The sequence below is a fragment of the Polypterus senegalus genome, chromosome 5, assembly GCF_016835505.1.
Source record: "Polypterus senegalus isolate Bchr_013 chromosome 5, ASM1683550v1, whole genome shotgun sequence".
Taxonomy (NCBI): domain Eukaryota; kingdom Metazoa; phylum Chordata; class Cladistia; order Polypteriformes; family Polypteridae; genus Polypterus; species Polypterus senegalus.
The window spans coordinates 79,305,977-79,323,267 of NC_053158.1; the positions used below are offsets into that span (position 1 = coordinate 79,305,977).

General features: G+C 37.2%; 1 protein-coding gene across 1 annotated transcript in view; it reads left to right on the forward strand.

Annotated features, from left to right (window-relative positions):
• The first annotated feature begins 1,091 nt into the window (after positions 1-1,091).
• The window catches only part of cidea (cell death inducing DFFA like effector a), a 28,433-nt gene continuing 12,233 nt past the window's right edge, over positions 1,092-17,291 (forward strand). Inside the window, exons 1-4 of the mRNA XM_039754865.1 lie at positions 1,092-1,364; positions 12,111-12,255; positions 13,071-13,223; positions 14,968-15,140. Of these exons, the coding sequence (XP_039610799.1) occupies positions 1,312-1,364; positions 12,111-12,255; positions 13,071-13,223; positions 14,968-15,140 (524 nt within the window). The 5' untranslated portion in view covers positions 1,092-1,311. The remainder of the gene's footprint in view (positions 1,365-12,110; positions 12,256-13,070; positions 13,224-14,967; positions 15,141-17,291) is intronic.

The following is a 17,291-nucleotide window of genomic DNA, read 5'->3' on the forward strand; positions in this document are numbered from 1 at the left end:
ACCCAGTTCCAGGGTTAGATTTCCTACACCACTTGCTACAGTTTATCTATTGAGTTCCGGTGTTCTGCCAGTGGTCACATTAGGTTTCTTCTTGGGATTACAGTTTTCTTTCAGTCATCCAAGCTGTTGTTGGTTAACTGGCATTTCAAAGTTTTCTGGATTTGTGTCCGCCAGTTACCCAGTGTGGTTTTCAAGGATGGTCCCTACTGTGTACATAACTACGTGATGCTGTTGATAAACCCTCTAAATCTAATGGGCAATGCAGGCTCTCAATAGATAATCTGGAATGTCCATATTGTGATGTCATTAAATATTTTTCTTTGGTGTTTAGTTATAAAAGTCAACGATAACATTCACTGTTTTTTCTGTATTGTATTTGACTTTGAAAATATTTTATTTGAAAAATAAAGAAGAAGTCAATTCCATATTCGTATAATTATTTTGATTTCAAATGCATTACTTTAGTTCGGTATCTTCCCACATTTCCATTTACGCACGCTTTAATTTCATTAATGATACTTCGTTTATCCTGGCTGAATGAGTGCAACTGGAAGTCAGTTTTGTCGTTTGAAAGCTGGTGCCACATATATATATCAGTACTTTCGAGTAGTAGTGTTTAATTATTAGATGTTAAACAGGATTTTCTTTTCAGTTGACGCCGTCGTTGCGAACAGCAGTACCCTAGAAGCAACACGCCCCCGGGGAGAATTCTTTTATTGACGTATTTGAGAGATCACTTACAAATATATTATCCCATTTCAGACTGTAAATATTTAGACATCGTATAGTTCAAACATGCTATAGATAAATGTGTCATTAGGCATATGGAAATGGAATTATATTTATCATTCATTAAGATATACTTACACACTTTAAACTACGTCTACCTACTAATGCTGGGTGACTGGTGAACTAAACATTCGCGTGAACGTGAGTGCTTAGTAGCTAATAATAAAAGAAGAGAGTGAACACGCACGTAACCGCTTGATTAACCAATCAGTCAAGCAAAGCAACTTAAGTCCCGCCTCAACGACTCAGAAACTCCTTAAATGACCAATCAATCAATGCAAAACAACATAAGTCCCGCCTCAACGAGTCACCTCGTGCCGAAACCGTATTAGTCACACAAGCGTTTTGTTTATCTTTACGTGTAGCGAAAGGGAGGAGCTGCGGCTCTTTAATTAACCAGTAGCAGTGTGCAACACCTGCATGTGGACCGCTCTAACCTGCTCGTTTAATCAGTGCCGGCTATACGGATTATTTTGGTGGTATTGACTGCAGGGTTTACGTCTAATTGTTTTGTGAAAAGAGATGCGCTACGCCAGAGAATGTGCCAGCGCGCTGTCGCCGAGGTCTTTAATGAGGTGAGTCGAGAAGGTGCTGCGGTCACTCGGCCTCCGGGTTTCTGTCAGAGCCTGGATTGAATGGGACGAAGGCTATTAAACTCTCCAGATTGACGAGCAGTTTAGTAAAGGGGGCAAAACTGTGTTTGATTCTTGAATGAATTCGCGTTTTTCTGCGTTCTGTGGCGATTTTGGATGTAGAAATTCTAATATCTATTTTCTTCCACATTAACATTTGCATTCATAGCGTGCGCCTTTAAACCGTGCAAGCAATTCATGATACAGATTTGCTTATTTTCTTATCACAGAATCTACTGATATGTCTTTAAGAGTTTGTAATAACGTGTGTGTATCTTCTTCTAATTTTTTAATAATTTTTAATCAGGAACCTATGCTTGTCGAGTACCTATAAAGACACGGGAGTAACATTTGACGTCGTGTCAAGAAAGCCCTTGGGCAGAATTCCAATGTGTCGAGGTTTTATCTGTTAGTCTGCTGATCTATTAAAATCCAATCAAGACTTCTGACAAAATGTCATTTTCATGTTTAGCGTTTAGTAAAATCGAAGTGGTGTATGATATTACAGGCCCTTATCGCACTGCAGTCCTTGCACGCATATAATTAAAATACTCGCCCTTAAGAACAACACTGATCATCGTAATTATTCCGTTTTTAAATTTGAATTATAAAATAAATCTACAAACGATTCGCATCTCCCTTACTATGTCAGTGAGTCTCCCATTTAAAGAATGTCACATACTGATGTTAATTTAAGCAAAATGTTACTGAGGCGTGGTTCTGACATAACATTTTCAGCACACATTCAGACAACTGTGTTCAGAATGCAAACGTGCACACTGTCATAGACGGATCTACTGTCCAGACATTAGATAATAGTTTATTTTTGAGAACCCTTTCTTGGCAATGGCGTGCTGTGCAGGTCAACACATGACAAGTGTTCAGTGTAATGTACATTTTTAAAAACCTCTAACACTGTTAACCGTTTGAACGTTTTCATTCATTAGTTTTCAACCCCATACACTGCAGCATAGCAGAGGTTTTGCTATGAAGGCTGCATAGCCTATTCATTGATGGCAGGTCCTTTTTTGACACTTGTCATAGAAAGACAAACCTTTGCAAATCGGGCATGTCTTGTGGATCTCATGTGTCGATGTGGCCCTTTAGACCTACATACTGTATAGTGTGGGGATGGGAAGAGTTGCTGGGCGCTTCATGTTAAAGATACCATTGGGAATTTGTAAGTCTCTTCACAGCTGTTTGTGTCCTGTGCTGTTCCTTGCAACAGATGTAGTTAAAGTAAAATGGCTTAATGTCAGTGAATGACCCGTTTCAAAACCTTACCAGTGTGGGGGTCATCGGAGGCAAATGTAAAAATACAAAACAGGCTCAAATGTGCTTTATAAAGTGCCAGCTTTGGGCTCTTTTTTTAGACTGCAGAGCAGGTGCCCAGGTCACTTACTGTCCCGTCTGGATACTGGTGTAAAGACACTCATACTTGTTTCCCTTTGTTTTAAGGAAGAAGATTGTAAAGAGTTTTTTTTTTAAAGATTAGAATATCTTAACTGCAGTTTAGCCGGTTTATATATTTACTGGTGTGGTGCAGTTGTTGGTACTCCTTATTATGGCACTGAAGAGCTGAGTTTGGTTGGTCACTTTATGTGTGTTTGATGCGTTTCTCCTGGCATTGCCAATTCCAAAAACATGCACGTTCATTTAAGTGGTACTTCTGAATTAATCTCAAGAAGTGCTGTGAGTCATGAGTTGATCCTAGCTTCCCTTTTAGGAGTGAGTCTCTGCCTTTTACCAGAAGCTGCAGAGATGCAGCTACCTGTGACCATGCGATGCTAAAACAAAAGCATAGATTTATGTTTATGCACACATGCCACACTTGGTGTGGGTACTGAATTGTTAGTTTTGAGTTGGTTTTAGTAAGTACTGTATAACTAAAATAGTAGCCTTTATAGCAGGTGCTTTTAAATGAACAATTATTTGTTTGCAGGTAAACCCTTTTCAAATTGCTTTTCATTCTTCTATGCTCTTCATCCTGTAGGCTCTATGATTGTTCAGGTTTTATTAATTCCTGCCTGCCTAGCACTGCTGTCAGGTTCTGTTATGTTCACCACAGTGCAGATTTAGGTTTAGGTTCATTATCAAGTAATAAATGTTGTGTCTTTCTCCCTGGGTCGACTTGCAGTTCCTCCATTTGATGCGAGGATCATTCTGGGTGGCACACTTGGGATTTAAAATGCCTGTTGCTTTTTGGTTGTTGGGGCTTCTTTGTGATAGGTAGGATCCTGTAGGCTTTTTAAATATACCATCTGTTTAGGGTTATTGAGAAGATTAAGTTAATGTTTTTAGATCCTCCTAACCTTTTCATTTTGGAGATCTGCTGACCACTTTTAAGGTTAATTACTAAGATGAGATGAAGGTTACCAATGCTTTTACTTAATTGTATTTGGATTTTAAATCCTGTCAAGAAAAATAGGATGAACAATATTGTAGTAAAATATACGGTTAGCAGTGGATAGATATTGGGGCAAAATGTGATGGGTGCATTGCTTAAGAATGTATTTATGGCTTATACTGGTTGCAATCTTCCTTAAGAGAAGAATAGTTATATAGACTAGGAGGATTTCACTGCTTTGTCCAGAATGGCTAGAGCTGATCTGAACATGTAGCGGGCTTCAGATTTCCCATAGTACTTCCATGGAGTTTGTATTTCGTCTTTGACTTGGCCATTGAGAACATTCTCATGTGTTTCTGTGCCCTTATGTTCTGAATGTGCTTGATGAATTTATTGTTGCCTTGCTGAAAGCACTTGACACCCCAATAAACACATAGTAATTGGGAATTGGTTTGAACTGGTGAGCCAAAGACATTCATCAAGATTATTCCATATTTTTCTTAGTCAATGCTAGAAAGGAGAACACCTTGCTTCTCTCTGAAGCATAATTTTGTTTTGCTGAGGAGTGTTAAACAAATACATCACAGCAAGTCAGATCTATTTGATTTGTGTCCATTGATCTTTAAATATTTGTTACAATGCCAGTAGTTCAGCTGATTGACTCCTTTCCATACAAATCTAAAACCAGTAAAATTTGGTCCAAATGTCTGACTTCCATGTTTTTTGCTCTGCTATACTGGTGGCTTTGAGTGCCTTTTACTTATTTATGCTTTTACTTACCTATGCTTTAGTATCTTGAAAATGATGTCATGTAAGTAATAGTATTGTAGTTGGATTTTTTTTTATTACTATACAAGGCAGAGTTGTTACAGTGTAATAGTTTTTGCTGTTATCCAAAGCAGCAAGACGTTTTTGGTTTTAAACTGGAGGAACAGGCAATTTGTCATCCCTTATCTGCCCTTAGGTTCCAATTTTGAAATGCAAGTGACATAGAGTATCTGTATGCATTTTCTTCTACATTGTTGGATTAGATGTCCAAGATTTTTTTTTAATATAGATATGTTGTTTTTGAGAGGAAAAAAAAGAAATGGAAAAGACCAATTTTTATAATGCCTGATTTTGCCAAATTGATCTGCAAGTAACAACAGCCAACAGACAGTTAAAATACTGCCATTTCTGAACCCCTTTACATGTTGAGTTGCTCATTCTAACAATGCCCCACGTGCTACTAAAGGTATTTTCAGACAAGTGTGGTAATGAGCCATTGCGGTATTTATTGTGTTACCGATACATATTGTAAGAGGGCCACTCCCATTTGTGCATTCCTTGTATCAGTGCACTAGAAGTGTTTGCATTTTCATAAGAACATTTCTTAACCCTCTGAAAAGTTTTATGATTATAATCCATAAGTTGCCAACCTTTTATTTAGTATAACACCAAAAACTGTCAAATGGGTGCAGTTGTTTTTGTTTGGAACAAGGTCCTTTACTCATGTCAAATGTGTACAAATGTTAGCGTCAGCCTCTATCTAAACTTTAGACACTCCAGTTCTACATACCAGTTAATTTCTTGAGACACTTGTGCACAATAGCTCATGCTAATGTTTCATTTGTTCCTTTTTAGACACACAAAACAGATGGCAGCTGTTTAAAGGTCTTTACTTTTTGTTTCAGTGCTATCGCTGCTTTGTCATCTTTAGAGAATCAAACAGCTTGTGGAGTAGTGGGTTGGGGTTTGGGGGAGTATTAATAGAAATGGTTTTATGGGTCAATGTAATGAGTATTCTCTTCTGTAGTCCCAGCCCTAGGCAAACCTGATGTCTGGAAGTGTGACACCACTAATTTTATCTTTGAAAGATCTGGCTATTGTGCATATTCTTTACACAGATGGTCTCTAGAAAGTGTCTGAAGTGCTTTTATGTTTATGAGCACAGTGTCTTTTAATTGAACCCATAGTACACACACAATTTGTGTAATTTTGTTGATAGTTCTCTTGTCAACTTAATATTAATTAGCTGCATTCCTGAGCTGCTGTTTGAAATGCTGCAAGTTCAGAGATTTGCAGTCTGGTTTTATCTTCCCCACTGGCATGACATGCACACTGTTCTAGTTTCACTATAGTATTTTTTCTCAAGAGAGTTACAATGCAGAGCCTCAGCAGTTAAAAGGTTATAGTTAACTGAGAATATTATCTTAGCCTGATATATACAGTATATATAGTGTATTAATATATTAAATGTTCCAAATAAATAACGTTTAACAAGAGCAGGCTAATTTAAAATTAATTAGTACATTTTAAACAAAGCTATTTCTCTTAGGTTGTGTTGGGTTATTCTGGTTTCTCATAAAGCAGATATTATGATTAGTGGTCAGGCTGGCATAAACCCTGTGAGGGAACAGCATGAAACATTTTAATGGTTAGTTGGTTAATTAGTGCTTTGTTATTATGAAGATCTACTGTGTTGTGGAGATGTCACAAGAACCATACTTTGGTACCAAGTCAAGTTGGGGAGCATGTACTGGTACAGTGTGTTGCCGCACCCACTACATGAGGAAACGGCTTGGGATCCCGGTTTGTAACCCCCCAGGCAGACATGCGGTCCAGTCCCACCCTCCAGAAATGACCCTCTATCTGCCGCAACCAGGTGTTTCGTGAGCGACCCCTTGGCCTGGTCCAGCCACTCAAGTCCACAACAATGAGGATCTTACGAGGTGGATCACCCTCGGGGAAACGTGCCACATGGTCGTAGTGCAATAACTGACGATTCCTCATAATGCAGGTAATGTTCCTCATTCGGGACTCCATGAGCAACCACTCATTCGACACAAAGTCAAACCAATGGTACCCAAGGATTTTCCAGAAAGACACAGTACCAAAGGAGTCCAGTCTTCATCTCGGGTCACTGGATAGCGTCCATGTCTCGCAACTATACAGCAAGACAGGAAGCACCAGGACTCTAAAGACTTGGACCTTTGTCCTTTTGCATAGATATTAGGAGCACCACACATCCCTTTTCAGCGACCTCATGACCCCCCATGCTCTCCCAATCCATCTACTGACTTCATAGGAAGAGTAACTAGAGACATGAATGTCACTGCCAAGGTAAGTAAACCTCTTAACAAGTTCAACACTCTCTCCGCAGACCGAGAAACTGCTGATGGCTGTGCCCAAGAGGTGTTTGAAGGCCTGGATCTTGGTTTTTATCCAGACACTCAGACTCCTCACTCAGTCTCTTGAGCACCCCGATCAGAGCCTCCATTGACTCTGTGAAGATCACAGCATCGTCAGCAAAGTCAAGATCCATGAATCTTTCTTCACCAACAGATGCCCCACAGTTGGTGGACCCCATGACCTTGCCCAACACCCAGTCCGTACAAGCATTGAACAGAGTAGGAGCAAGAACACACCCCTGACGAACCCTAGAATCAACTGGGAAAAACACTGAGGTCCTGCCTCCATGCACAGCACGTAAAGTACCAGTGTACAGGTCGGCCATGATATCCAGCAACCTCGAGGGGATCCCGCAAACCCTCAGGATGTCCCACAGGACAGCTCAATCAACTGAGTTGAATGCTGAAAATCGACAAAGTCTGCAAAGAAACTGCCAATATTCTCGTTTGCGCTCCATGAGAACTCTTTAGTGCCAGGATGCTGTCAATGTTAGACTTAGGTGTAAAACTAGACTGTTCCGGTTGCTGGTAGGTGAGCAAGTGATCATGGATCCTATTGAGGACGACCCTAGCAAGGTCCTTACCCAGCAAAGAAAGCAGTGTTATCCCCCTGTAGTTGCTACAATCCAGGCGATCACCCTTCCCTTTCCAGATTGTGATGACAAGTCCCGTTTTCCAGTCAGTTGGGATGATACCAGTCTCCCAAATGGAAGCAAAGATTGCTTGCAATGCCAGGAGGACAGCATTACCACCAGCCTGGAGAAATTCACCCCGGATACCACAGATACCGGCAGCCTTATCCCCACAGCAGTTTCACCACCTGTGCAATCTGTTTGAGATTGGGTGGTTCACAGCTAATTGGAGTCAACACCAAAATTAAAATGATTTAATGGCACAAGCCTTCATACAGTATCAGTAGTACCAAGTTAGTAGTTCTCACACTTGTGCTTGTCTACAAGTAGACAAATTATTTGAGAAGGACAAATAATATATATATGGTGTAAGTAAAAACTGTATGGAAATGGCTCCTAGTGATCATGATGATGATACAGCACTGCATTAACAAGTGTCAAAGAAAAAACTGCAGAAGTCATGTCTGGAAATGGTTTGTGTTCAAGGCAGGAGAGATTCAGAGGCCAATTAGGGACATTTTGCTGATTATTATTATTATTAAAAAAAAGCTAATACGCACACATATACACAATCTTTCATTATCACCATTTTTATCCCATAATGGAGTTGGTAAAGAAATAGATTCATGTGTGCCTTGATAGAGAGGAGGTGACTGATCTGATGCAGATTTTGATAATTTTAATGTCAGACATTTGTCAGAGGAGTTGAAAAGATGGCGAGATGAATTGCTTTTGTTAATACAGTATCCTCCACAATCCCAATAAATGAACGGAGGCTTCTCATTCATTCTGTGACTGCATTGAGCTTCCTGAAACTTCAAAAATAAGTAACGCTGCATAGATGTCAGCATCCACTAGATGTCACTGTTCTCTTGTAAAATTGACCACTTCAGGCATCAAACTTAAGTCTGCCAACCATTCCTGGACCTTGCATTTTTCATTGTTGAGTTTATAAAAAAAAAAAAAAAGTAATAGTCTTTATTGGTAATGATACAGTTTGGCAATCAAGAGTTAGAGTTGTGTTGTCTTTTATTGCATAATTGTTCCCACTGACTTACTGTTTGCAAGGCCAATTTACACCTTTTTTTTAAATACATTGGATAATTAAAGTACAGTTTTAATTTCAGAACTAAATGTTTCCTGCAAAACATTAATACATGATGAGAATGAAAATGAGATTGAAAGAGTTGGTGCAGTCGGCAAGAGATTCCATAGATAATATCATACAGCACTTCACTCATTGCAAGCACAAAGAGATTGACACTTCTTGAAGTATGGTGTTGAGTAGCAAAGTATGATGCTGGAAACTGAGCCTTTGGATGACATTGTGTCAGTTGCTTGGTTTAGAAAAACTAATATATTTCTAATGTCACTGGAATTGAATGTTTATATATTGTATGTAGTTATGTACGTATGTGTATTTACAGTAGTATATCCACCAATATTTTATATACAAAAATTATTTGTCTTCTTGCCCCTCATCAGCATTTGAGCTGCAGCTGTTGAAAATGTAGTTGATATGTCAGTATGTAATCCTTTAGAACCATAGCCTACATCTAGAAAAAGGAGAGAGCAAAAATTAAGAGGAGTAAAGAATACTGACTAGCAAACTTGTATTAATTGATTTACTTTACATACTAAAATACTATACTAGACTCTACTTTGGGGAAAGCGAGGTTTAACTCCAGATTGTTGTTAATATATTTTTTGAATTAAAAAGATTTTCTTAAAAAATTATTTATGAAAATCCAAGATCCACTCTCCAACATTACATTAATTTATATTTAAACATTAATTTATATTTTTAGCTTCAGTGTTTGAGAATTTACAGTATTTTCTCGGATTCCCATATTTATGTAATTTGCTTGAAGTGAATACAACACTATCAACAATCAGTGCTTAATTTTCAAATGAGTTTTTAGGACTGGTTTTTTGCACTGATCTAACAATTTGCTCAAACCTAGTTGTTTCCAAACCCAGTCCTGGGGATCCACTGTGACTTCAGGTTTTTGTTCCAAATGATTCTTGTTTATATTTGGACTCCTAGCCTAAATAATCCAAGCTGTTATTTCCCAGTTTCTGTGTTTGGTAAATTTTTATTAAAATGTACTAAGCTGTATTACGAGGATAATTTTTTAACTTGAACTATTTTCAATATGGTTTTCATTCTGCTTTTCCAGGTATTCTAGTTCTTTAATCCATTATTTACTAATTTGTGGATGTGATGCTGAAGTTGTTGCAGTTTTTTATCATTCCGTATTGTTTGCCTGGTGTCTACTCTGCTTGTTTTTAATTGTTATCACTAGGATACAATGAAGGAAACAAACTAAACAGAAAAAGAGCAAAATGTCAGGAAACAACAAAAGAGAGTTAAGCATTTAAAGCTGTAGCAAAAATAGAAATATTTGTAAATGTCTTACTAATGTAAAAATCTTACTGCTGTTCTTTTCTGAATGTGGATTAAGAGAAAAAGAACAGTTAATCAAATGAGCTTTGTTATTATCACTGATTGTGAATCTGGTTGGAACAAAAGCCAGCAGCCACAATGGGTCCTCAGGACTAAGTTTGAGAACCACTTTAACCCCTGAAAAAAAAAATTTAGGTCAGCAGTGACAATGAGCTGTGTTTCTTAGAAAGCAAGCAGCTTCAGTGATATTCATTGTAGTTTGCTATTCTGTTTTTCTATGGCAATTTTGTGTGTGTGTGTGATATATACCAAATGGTAAATGTGTTTTTATAAATACAGGGCTATTCAAAATGAAAGAGCAGATTTCAAAAAAACTATAAGACAGAAACACATTCTGCACATCACTGGATTGAGGAAAGTTCAAAATTTGGTCCTATGGTCCTTGGGGTTGCATGCACTCAACATGAGCACCATGTGTAGCATGACAAACGTCAATGTAGTAGACCATTTCTTGCCACATATGTCAACTGGTCCCTAATTACTGAATTCACAGCTTCCTCAATTCGATGTCACAAATCTTGAAGATTATTGGGCATAGGCAGAACAAACACTTTTTCTTTAATGTACTCCCATAGATAAAAATTGCAAGGGGTAAGGTCTGGAGACCTGGGAGGCCATAGATGATGAGCAAGGTCTTGTCCACCTCTTCTAGCCCATCGTCCTGGAATGGTGGTGTTCAGGTAACGCCAGACCTTCAAGTGGAAATGAGGTGGGGCACCATTTTGCATAAAAATTAAGTCATCTGAATCTTTTTGAAGTTGAATTTTTAAACTTTGAACTTTCCTCTATCCAGTGATGTGTGGAATGTGTTTCTGTCTTATACGATTTGTTTGAAGTAAATTTTTGAAAAAGCCAAAAATAAAGTACCACATTTCACAAGATCATTGCTTGAGGTAGAGGCATCCGAGTGGGTTAGGGTGGGGGTTCTTTGATAGGCAATCACTTTGTACTTTTCAGTCGGCAACGTGCCTTGGCCCAGTGTGCACCATGCTTTCGCTGTTGGAGTGTTCTTCAAAAACAACAAATCTATTGTCCTTACACAAAGTACCTCCCGAATGCACTTCAGCATTCCTCTTAACAGTGACATCCCAAATTGTCAAAAAAAATTCTTCAGTGGGTGGCTAAATTTAGACAGAACGGTACAACATTGAACAGAAAATCTCCAGGCCATCCTTGGACATGTGCGAATGCCTGAAAACATCCAAATTGTAAAGTATCAATTTTGCAGTCTCCTAGACGTTCAGCGCGCACACATGCTTCTGCCTTAGGCATTTCCAACATCCATCCATCCATTATCCAACCATATCCTAACTACAGGGTCACGGGGGGGTCTGCTGGAGCCAATCCCAGCCAACACAGGACGCAAGGCAGGAAACAAATCCTGGGCAGGGCGCCAGCCCACCGCAGGGCAAACGCACACCGAAAACACGCACACACTAAGGACAATTTAGAATCGCCAATGCACCTAACTTGCATGTCTTTGGACTGTGGGAGGAAACCAACACAGACATGGGGAGAACATGCAAACTCCACGCAGGGAGGACCCGGGAAGCGAACCCAGGTCCCCTAACTGCAAGGCAGCAGCGCTACCCACTGCACCACCATGCCGTGCATTTCCAACACTTCATGCAAAATCCTCCTCAAAGAAGACCTTAATTTCCATCCATCCCCCCATTTATCTCAAGCTTACTGTTCCTGCTTAGAGTGTACTATAATCCCTGCCCCACACACACATTACCGGAATCACACTTTTTTGGTATATAAATGGAAAGATGTTTTAGTTGAACATAATCCAAAACTCCATGTTAAAATAAAAAAAAAAAAACCATTTTGTTATAAACTGAAAAATCTAAATCAAATGAATTATGCTTTTTGTGTATGTTAAGCAATGACAGTCATGTATCAACTAGAAGCAACAGTTCAACGGCCATGAATATAAGTTGAAAGCAAGGTGAAAATTAAACTAAAAGAAATTGTTTTAAAAATATTAATTCTGAGTGTTAAATATATGTGGTGGTGTTTTTTGTTGTTTTTTTGTTTTTTTTAAACTGACAAATGCCTTCTCATTTACAGGTCTGTGACTTCAGTGGGCTCCTCAATCAGCCGACGAGTTCTGTATTATCCAGAGGTGCAATTACGACCCTTCAGAGTATGTACTTCTGACCGAAGCTGCAGAAAGGGGGTTGTAGCTGGAACACTGGATGACCTTATTAGTAAAGTGGGTAGATTTTTAATTTTGTGTTTTCTTTGTGTGCTTTAAATGTAATAAAGATTATGTGAATTTTTATTTTTTTAAACAAAAGTTTTTGGCCATTAGTATCGTAAATTTGAAGATTAAACTTCATGACATTATTACAAGTTAGTCTAGTTTAATGTGATGACAGCAGAGACTGTGGTCATGATATTTTCATTCAAGTGTGGATAGCAACATTATGTTATAAATATAATAGTCTAATGTTTCTTTTTAGAGTGCATGCTGATTTGACACACACATCTAAATGTATCAGATTTTTAACTTTGTACCACAGCAAACATTACTTAAAGGTAAACACAAATTGGTTTATTCAATGTCTGTAATCCTAAAAGAATAGTAAAAGATCAAACCATTAAACACTATGAAACCAATTGACCAAGCAGAAAAAAATACTAGGAAAATTTGTTTAGACACACTTGAATTACAGGACACTGGAAAGACTCAAGTTGTGCCCTTTGTATAAGCTACACAATGTTGGAGCAACACCACCACCTGAGCTCCCCTTTCTTTCCTTTGCCTCTCCTCGGATTACTGCCATGAAATTTATATTCCATAGCAGCACATACAGATGGGAAGAGATGGAAGCTTCAGCCAGTTCCTGACAGACTATTTACATATACACTGAATGAAAATAATTTACTAGGAAGGTGTACTTGTAATGCTATTCACATTACAAATATTAAAAAGAATTGGTAGTTTCTGAATTTGGAAAGAGAAGTCTTGAAACAAAGATGTGAATTCTTAAAATAAATATATATTTTTTTATTTCAATTATAAAGGCACTTGCTGCTTTGCCACACAGAACAAGATCTGTCACACTGGTGCTGGAAGAAGATGGAACAGTTGTGGATAATGAGGAATTCTTTCAGTCTCTGGAAATGAATACCCTCTTCATGTTGCTAGAGGAAGGAAAGAGATGGAGATCTGCTAGGGTACATACATACATACATACATACATAGAGAAATATATATATATATATATATATATATATATATATATATATATATATATATATATATATATATATATATATATATATATATATATATATATATATATATATATATATATATATATATATATATAGTTCCTTTTAATTTTGTTTTGTCAAATTTTTTCATTATCTTATTGGCCAGTTGGTGCATCCAACATTTTAGTTTTTATAAAACTTGTCTGAAAGGAAATCAATTTTAAATAAAAAATTAGTCAAATATTATGCTCATATCAAAATTGTGGAAATGAAGGTTGCAGAACCTGTAATTTTAAATTTGTAAGCGCCTTTTCAAGTTTAGGTTTTATTTTTACATTCTAAAATATTGTTGTGTTTTTTTTTTTGTCTTTTTTTCTTTTAATAAATTGATAAGCTCAAATAACTGCTTTTATTTCTTTATATTTGCATGTTTTGATTCTGAGTAATGGAGAAGTGGTGTGGGTTTTTTTTTTTTCTTGTAGTAAGTGATTCGTTATACAGTGCTTGGTTTTTCTTAAACAGTATGCTGTATAAGTGTGTCTCAATTATCCTAAAAGCTTAAAATTTAGGGGAAAAAAATTACTGTAATACAGTGGTAAACCATGCAAGGCTTTTAACCTTTCACTTTTTAATGAAATACAAACACTATTATTGTATATTTCAGAAAATCCTGCAAAAATTTGTTCACTGATTAGGCAGTTTCACTTCACCCATACTACATACAGTGAACTCATTGTATGTCTAGTTATAAATTGTGCCCGATTGTTTAATGCTTTGTTGCAGATGTCCACAAAGTCGCATGTATAGGAGTCTACTTTTACTTCACGTTCACATCTGGTGTAGGCAGATCTCCTTTAAATACCCTGATCTCTTCAAATATTTTTTGAAGATTTTATTAATATTTATGGCATACCCCAAGAATTTTCTTGTATATTAATTTATATAATGAGATTTTAATGTACATTGGAAAAGTGGATGTCCACATCATTTTGCAAAAGTACGATTTATTTTGTGAGACTCTCATTTTAAAGAGGTCTGGCTTACCAGTTCATTTTATATATGCAGCCATCCTTCACTGTCAGGGGCACGGTTTCTGGTAGCTAGCTTCCTTTTTGCAGCTATATGTTGATATGACAAAAGTGAAAGTTTGTGCATTTCCAAAACATTATTGCTGAAGGGCAGTATTATGCTAAATGGGTACAGACATGCTTTACTTTCAGATTATTCATGATATTCTACACTAAATCCTTTCTAATTAGCTTTGTAGCATATCTTACAGGTCCTGTCATTTACACGAAAACTGCACCTACATCACTAACTGTAGGGGAACACAGATTCTTTCCTCAGTAAAAGACCTTTCATTTTTATCACAAAGAAGTATCTTTGAAATATGGATTGCATGTTTTCTGAAAGCAAACCATTTAGTGTTTCTAAATGGACACTATTGGTAAATTGTAAGGCTTTTGTTTGTTTCTGCTAATCCTTAAAAAAAAAAAAAACCACACACAAAATCTGCACTACCAAACCTCTCTTGTGGGCTTCCCCCTCCTCACACAGGTTTGTATACAACTGCTGTTGTGTAGTTTGAAGGTTTTATTGTAATTAGAAGTCTTTAGAAAATGCAGTATTTATAAACAATTCATTACATAGTTCAGAATGTGTTTTGGTAACTTCTTTTCCCTGTTTGTGTCTCTCTTTCTTACAGACTGTCTCTAGTACTCGACATCCTAAGAAAAAAGGAATTGCAAAGGTTACATTTGACCTATACAAATTAAATCCCAAGGATTTTATCGGATGCCTTAACATCAAAGCAACATTTTATGAAATGTATACAATGTCCTATGACATCAAATGTATGGGAGCAAAGCATATGCTAAAGTAAGTATATATATATATATATATATATATATATAGTTTCAGACAGTGAATAAAACTTTTTTTTTTCTTAACTTTTGTCTAAAGCTGAAAAATGAGTCAAAAACAAAATTGTACAAGATAGTACCAGGTGAGGCTGATGTAGAAAAGACTAACTTATTTTGAATTCAAGCAAGAATATCAAATTTAAGTATGTCAAAACTATGGAAATGGTACATTACCTCTGTTTCCCGTTTATACAGCAAGGTTTGCAGCTATTTCCACAGCTTGGAAAAGAAAATTACATAACCTAAAGGTGGGGCACACACAAAAAAATTAGTCTACACTAAGTGGCATTAAAACCTTTGATCATTTATCAGCTGTGAGCTGAAAGACCTGAAATGGCTAGGTATATCTGAATGACAGGTTGACCCAATTTCAATGCTGGTTTAAATTCAAGTGTCTCATCTATCATTTACACTGTCTCTCTGATAACTATAAATTTCTTTGCTCTCATGATTCGAGTATTTGTTCTCTGTATGGATTGTGTTCTGTAAATGCAGTAACTCCTTTCTGGGTTGAAACCATGAAAATTACTTCTTGATGTTTACTATTTTTCTGTGGTTTCACTAATAGATGTTTAATACTAAATTAATAAACTGGATTGCTGGTTGAATAATTGATACAGCATGTAGGTTAGGCAAAACTATCTGATTTTATGTCATTCCCTCCATTGAACCCTGATTCATAAGCTCTTGTGTTAAGTTGGATTAACTTTAATACTCAGACAAAATTTCATGAACTGTTTTGGAGTAATATGTGGCTTTTTGTGGTGTTAAACCTTCCATTACAACACTCCAAAGAAATTTTTGAAAGTCCCTAGCCAATATGCTAATTTTATTATAATCGGATGAACCATCTTGATTTGATAACATGGACTTGGTTATGTGGCCTCCTCAATTACAACTTCATTTATTAATGGGAACTTTTGAAAGGCAATAAGGTCTAGACCAGGGGTCTCCGACTCCAGTCCTGGGGCCTCATGTATAAACGGTGTGTACGCACAGAAATGTTGCGTAAGAACTTTTCCACGTTCAAATCGCGATGTATAAAACCTACACTTGCCGTAAATCCACGCACTTTTCCACGGTACCTCATACCTTGTCGTACGCAAGTTCTCCGCACGGTTTTGCAGACTGGCGGCACCCAGCGTCAAAGCAGTGCTACTGTTCCTGTGTGGTTACTCATTATTTTCCTGACGCGGCTTTATAAATACACTGAAACTAACCGCATATTGTTTATTATTGTAACGCATCTGATTGTAATTAACTTGTAACAATATAATGGTCCAGGGAATAGCCATAGTATTCCAAATACAATAACTGCTTTAGCGTTGTTACTCTCACTGCACCTTCTTCTTTCAGCTGCTCCCGTTAGGAGTTGCCACAGCGGATCATCTTTTTCCATATTACTCTCACTGCAGCACTCGGAGTATTTATATCACTGTATCTGAGTGTGAATCACAGCAGCAGCTGTTCGGAAAGAGAATTATCGGTATACAGCATCAGGCACACGCTACCTCAGCCACGGCAAAACGTTTTAAAACCTTTCCTGTACGGACCTCGCGGTTCAGAAACAGTTTCATCCCAAGAACTATAAACGCACTCAATCACTGCTCCTTGTAGAACTGTTTGTACTTATAAGTACAAATACCTCCCTGTAAACTTGCACTACAGTTATAATGTTACACAACCTGCGCCACTTTATAAAGCGCGTATTTACATATGATGACAATATCATTTTTAAGATGAAATGCAGGAAAATATGTTTATTATATTATACAGGTAAAACTTTAACTTCATTTAAATCTATATTCTTCACTGGGACTGGCGTGAAGGATAGAATAATTAAACCTGTACTACGAAGATATTTCAATGTTCCTTAAACTTTTTAAAGAATCAGCGCTCTAAGTTTACAGATGGCTTAACATCTATTACAGAGCTGATTGTGTGGCAATCGGTTACTTGGAGAAAGAAAAGCAAGAACTGCATGGCTACGCCAATACATATTGAATATAAAACAGAAAGAGAAAATAACGACACAGCTAAAAATGCAGCGGCAAATTTCGACAAAAGTTAAATGCTTGTGTCATGAGCACGAGGCGGCTAGTGTCTG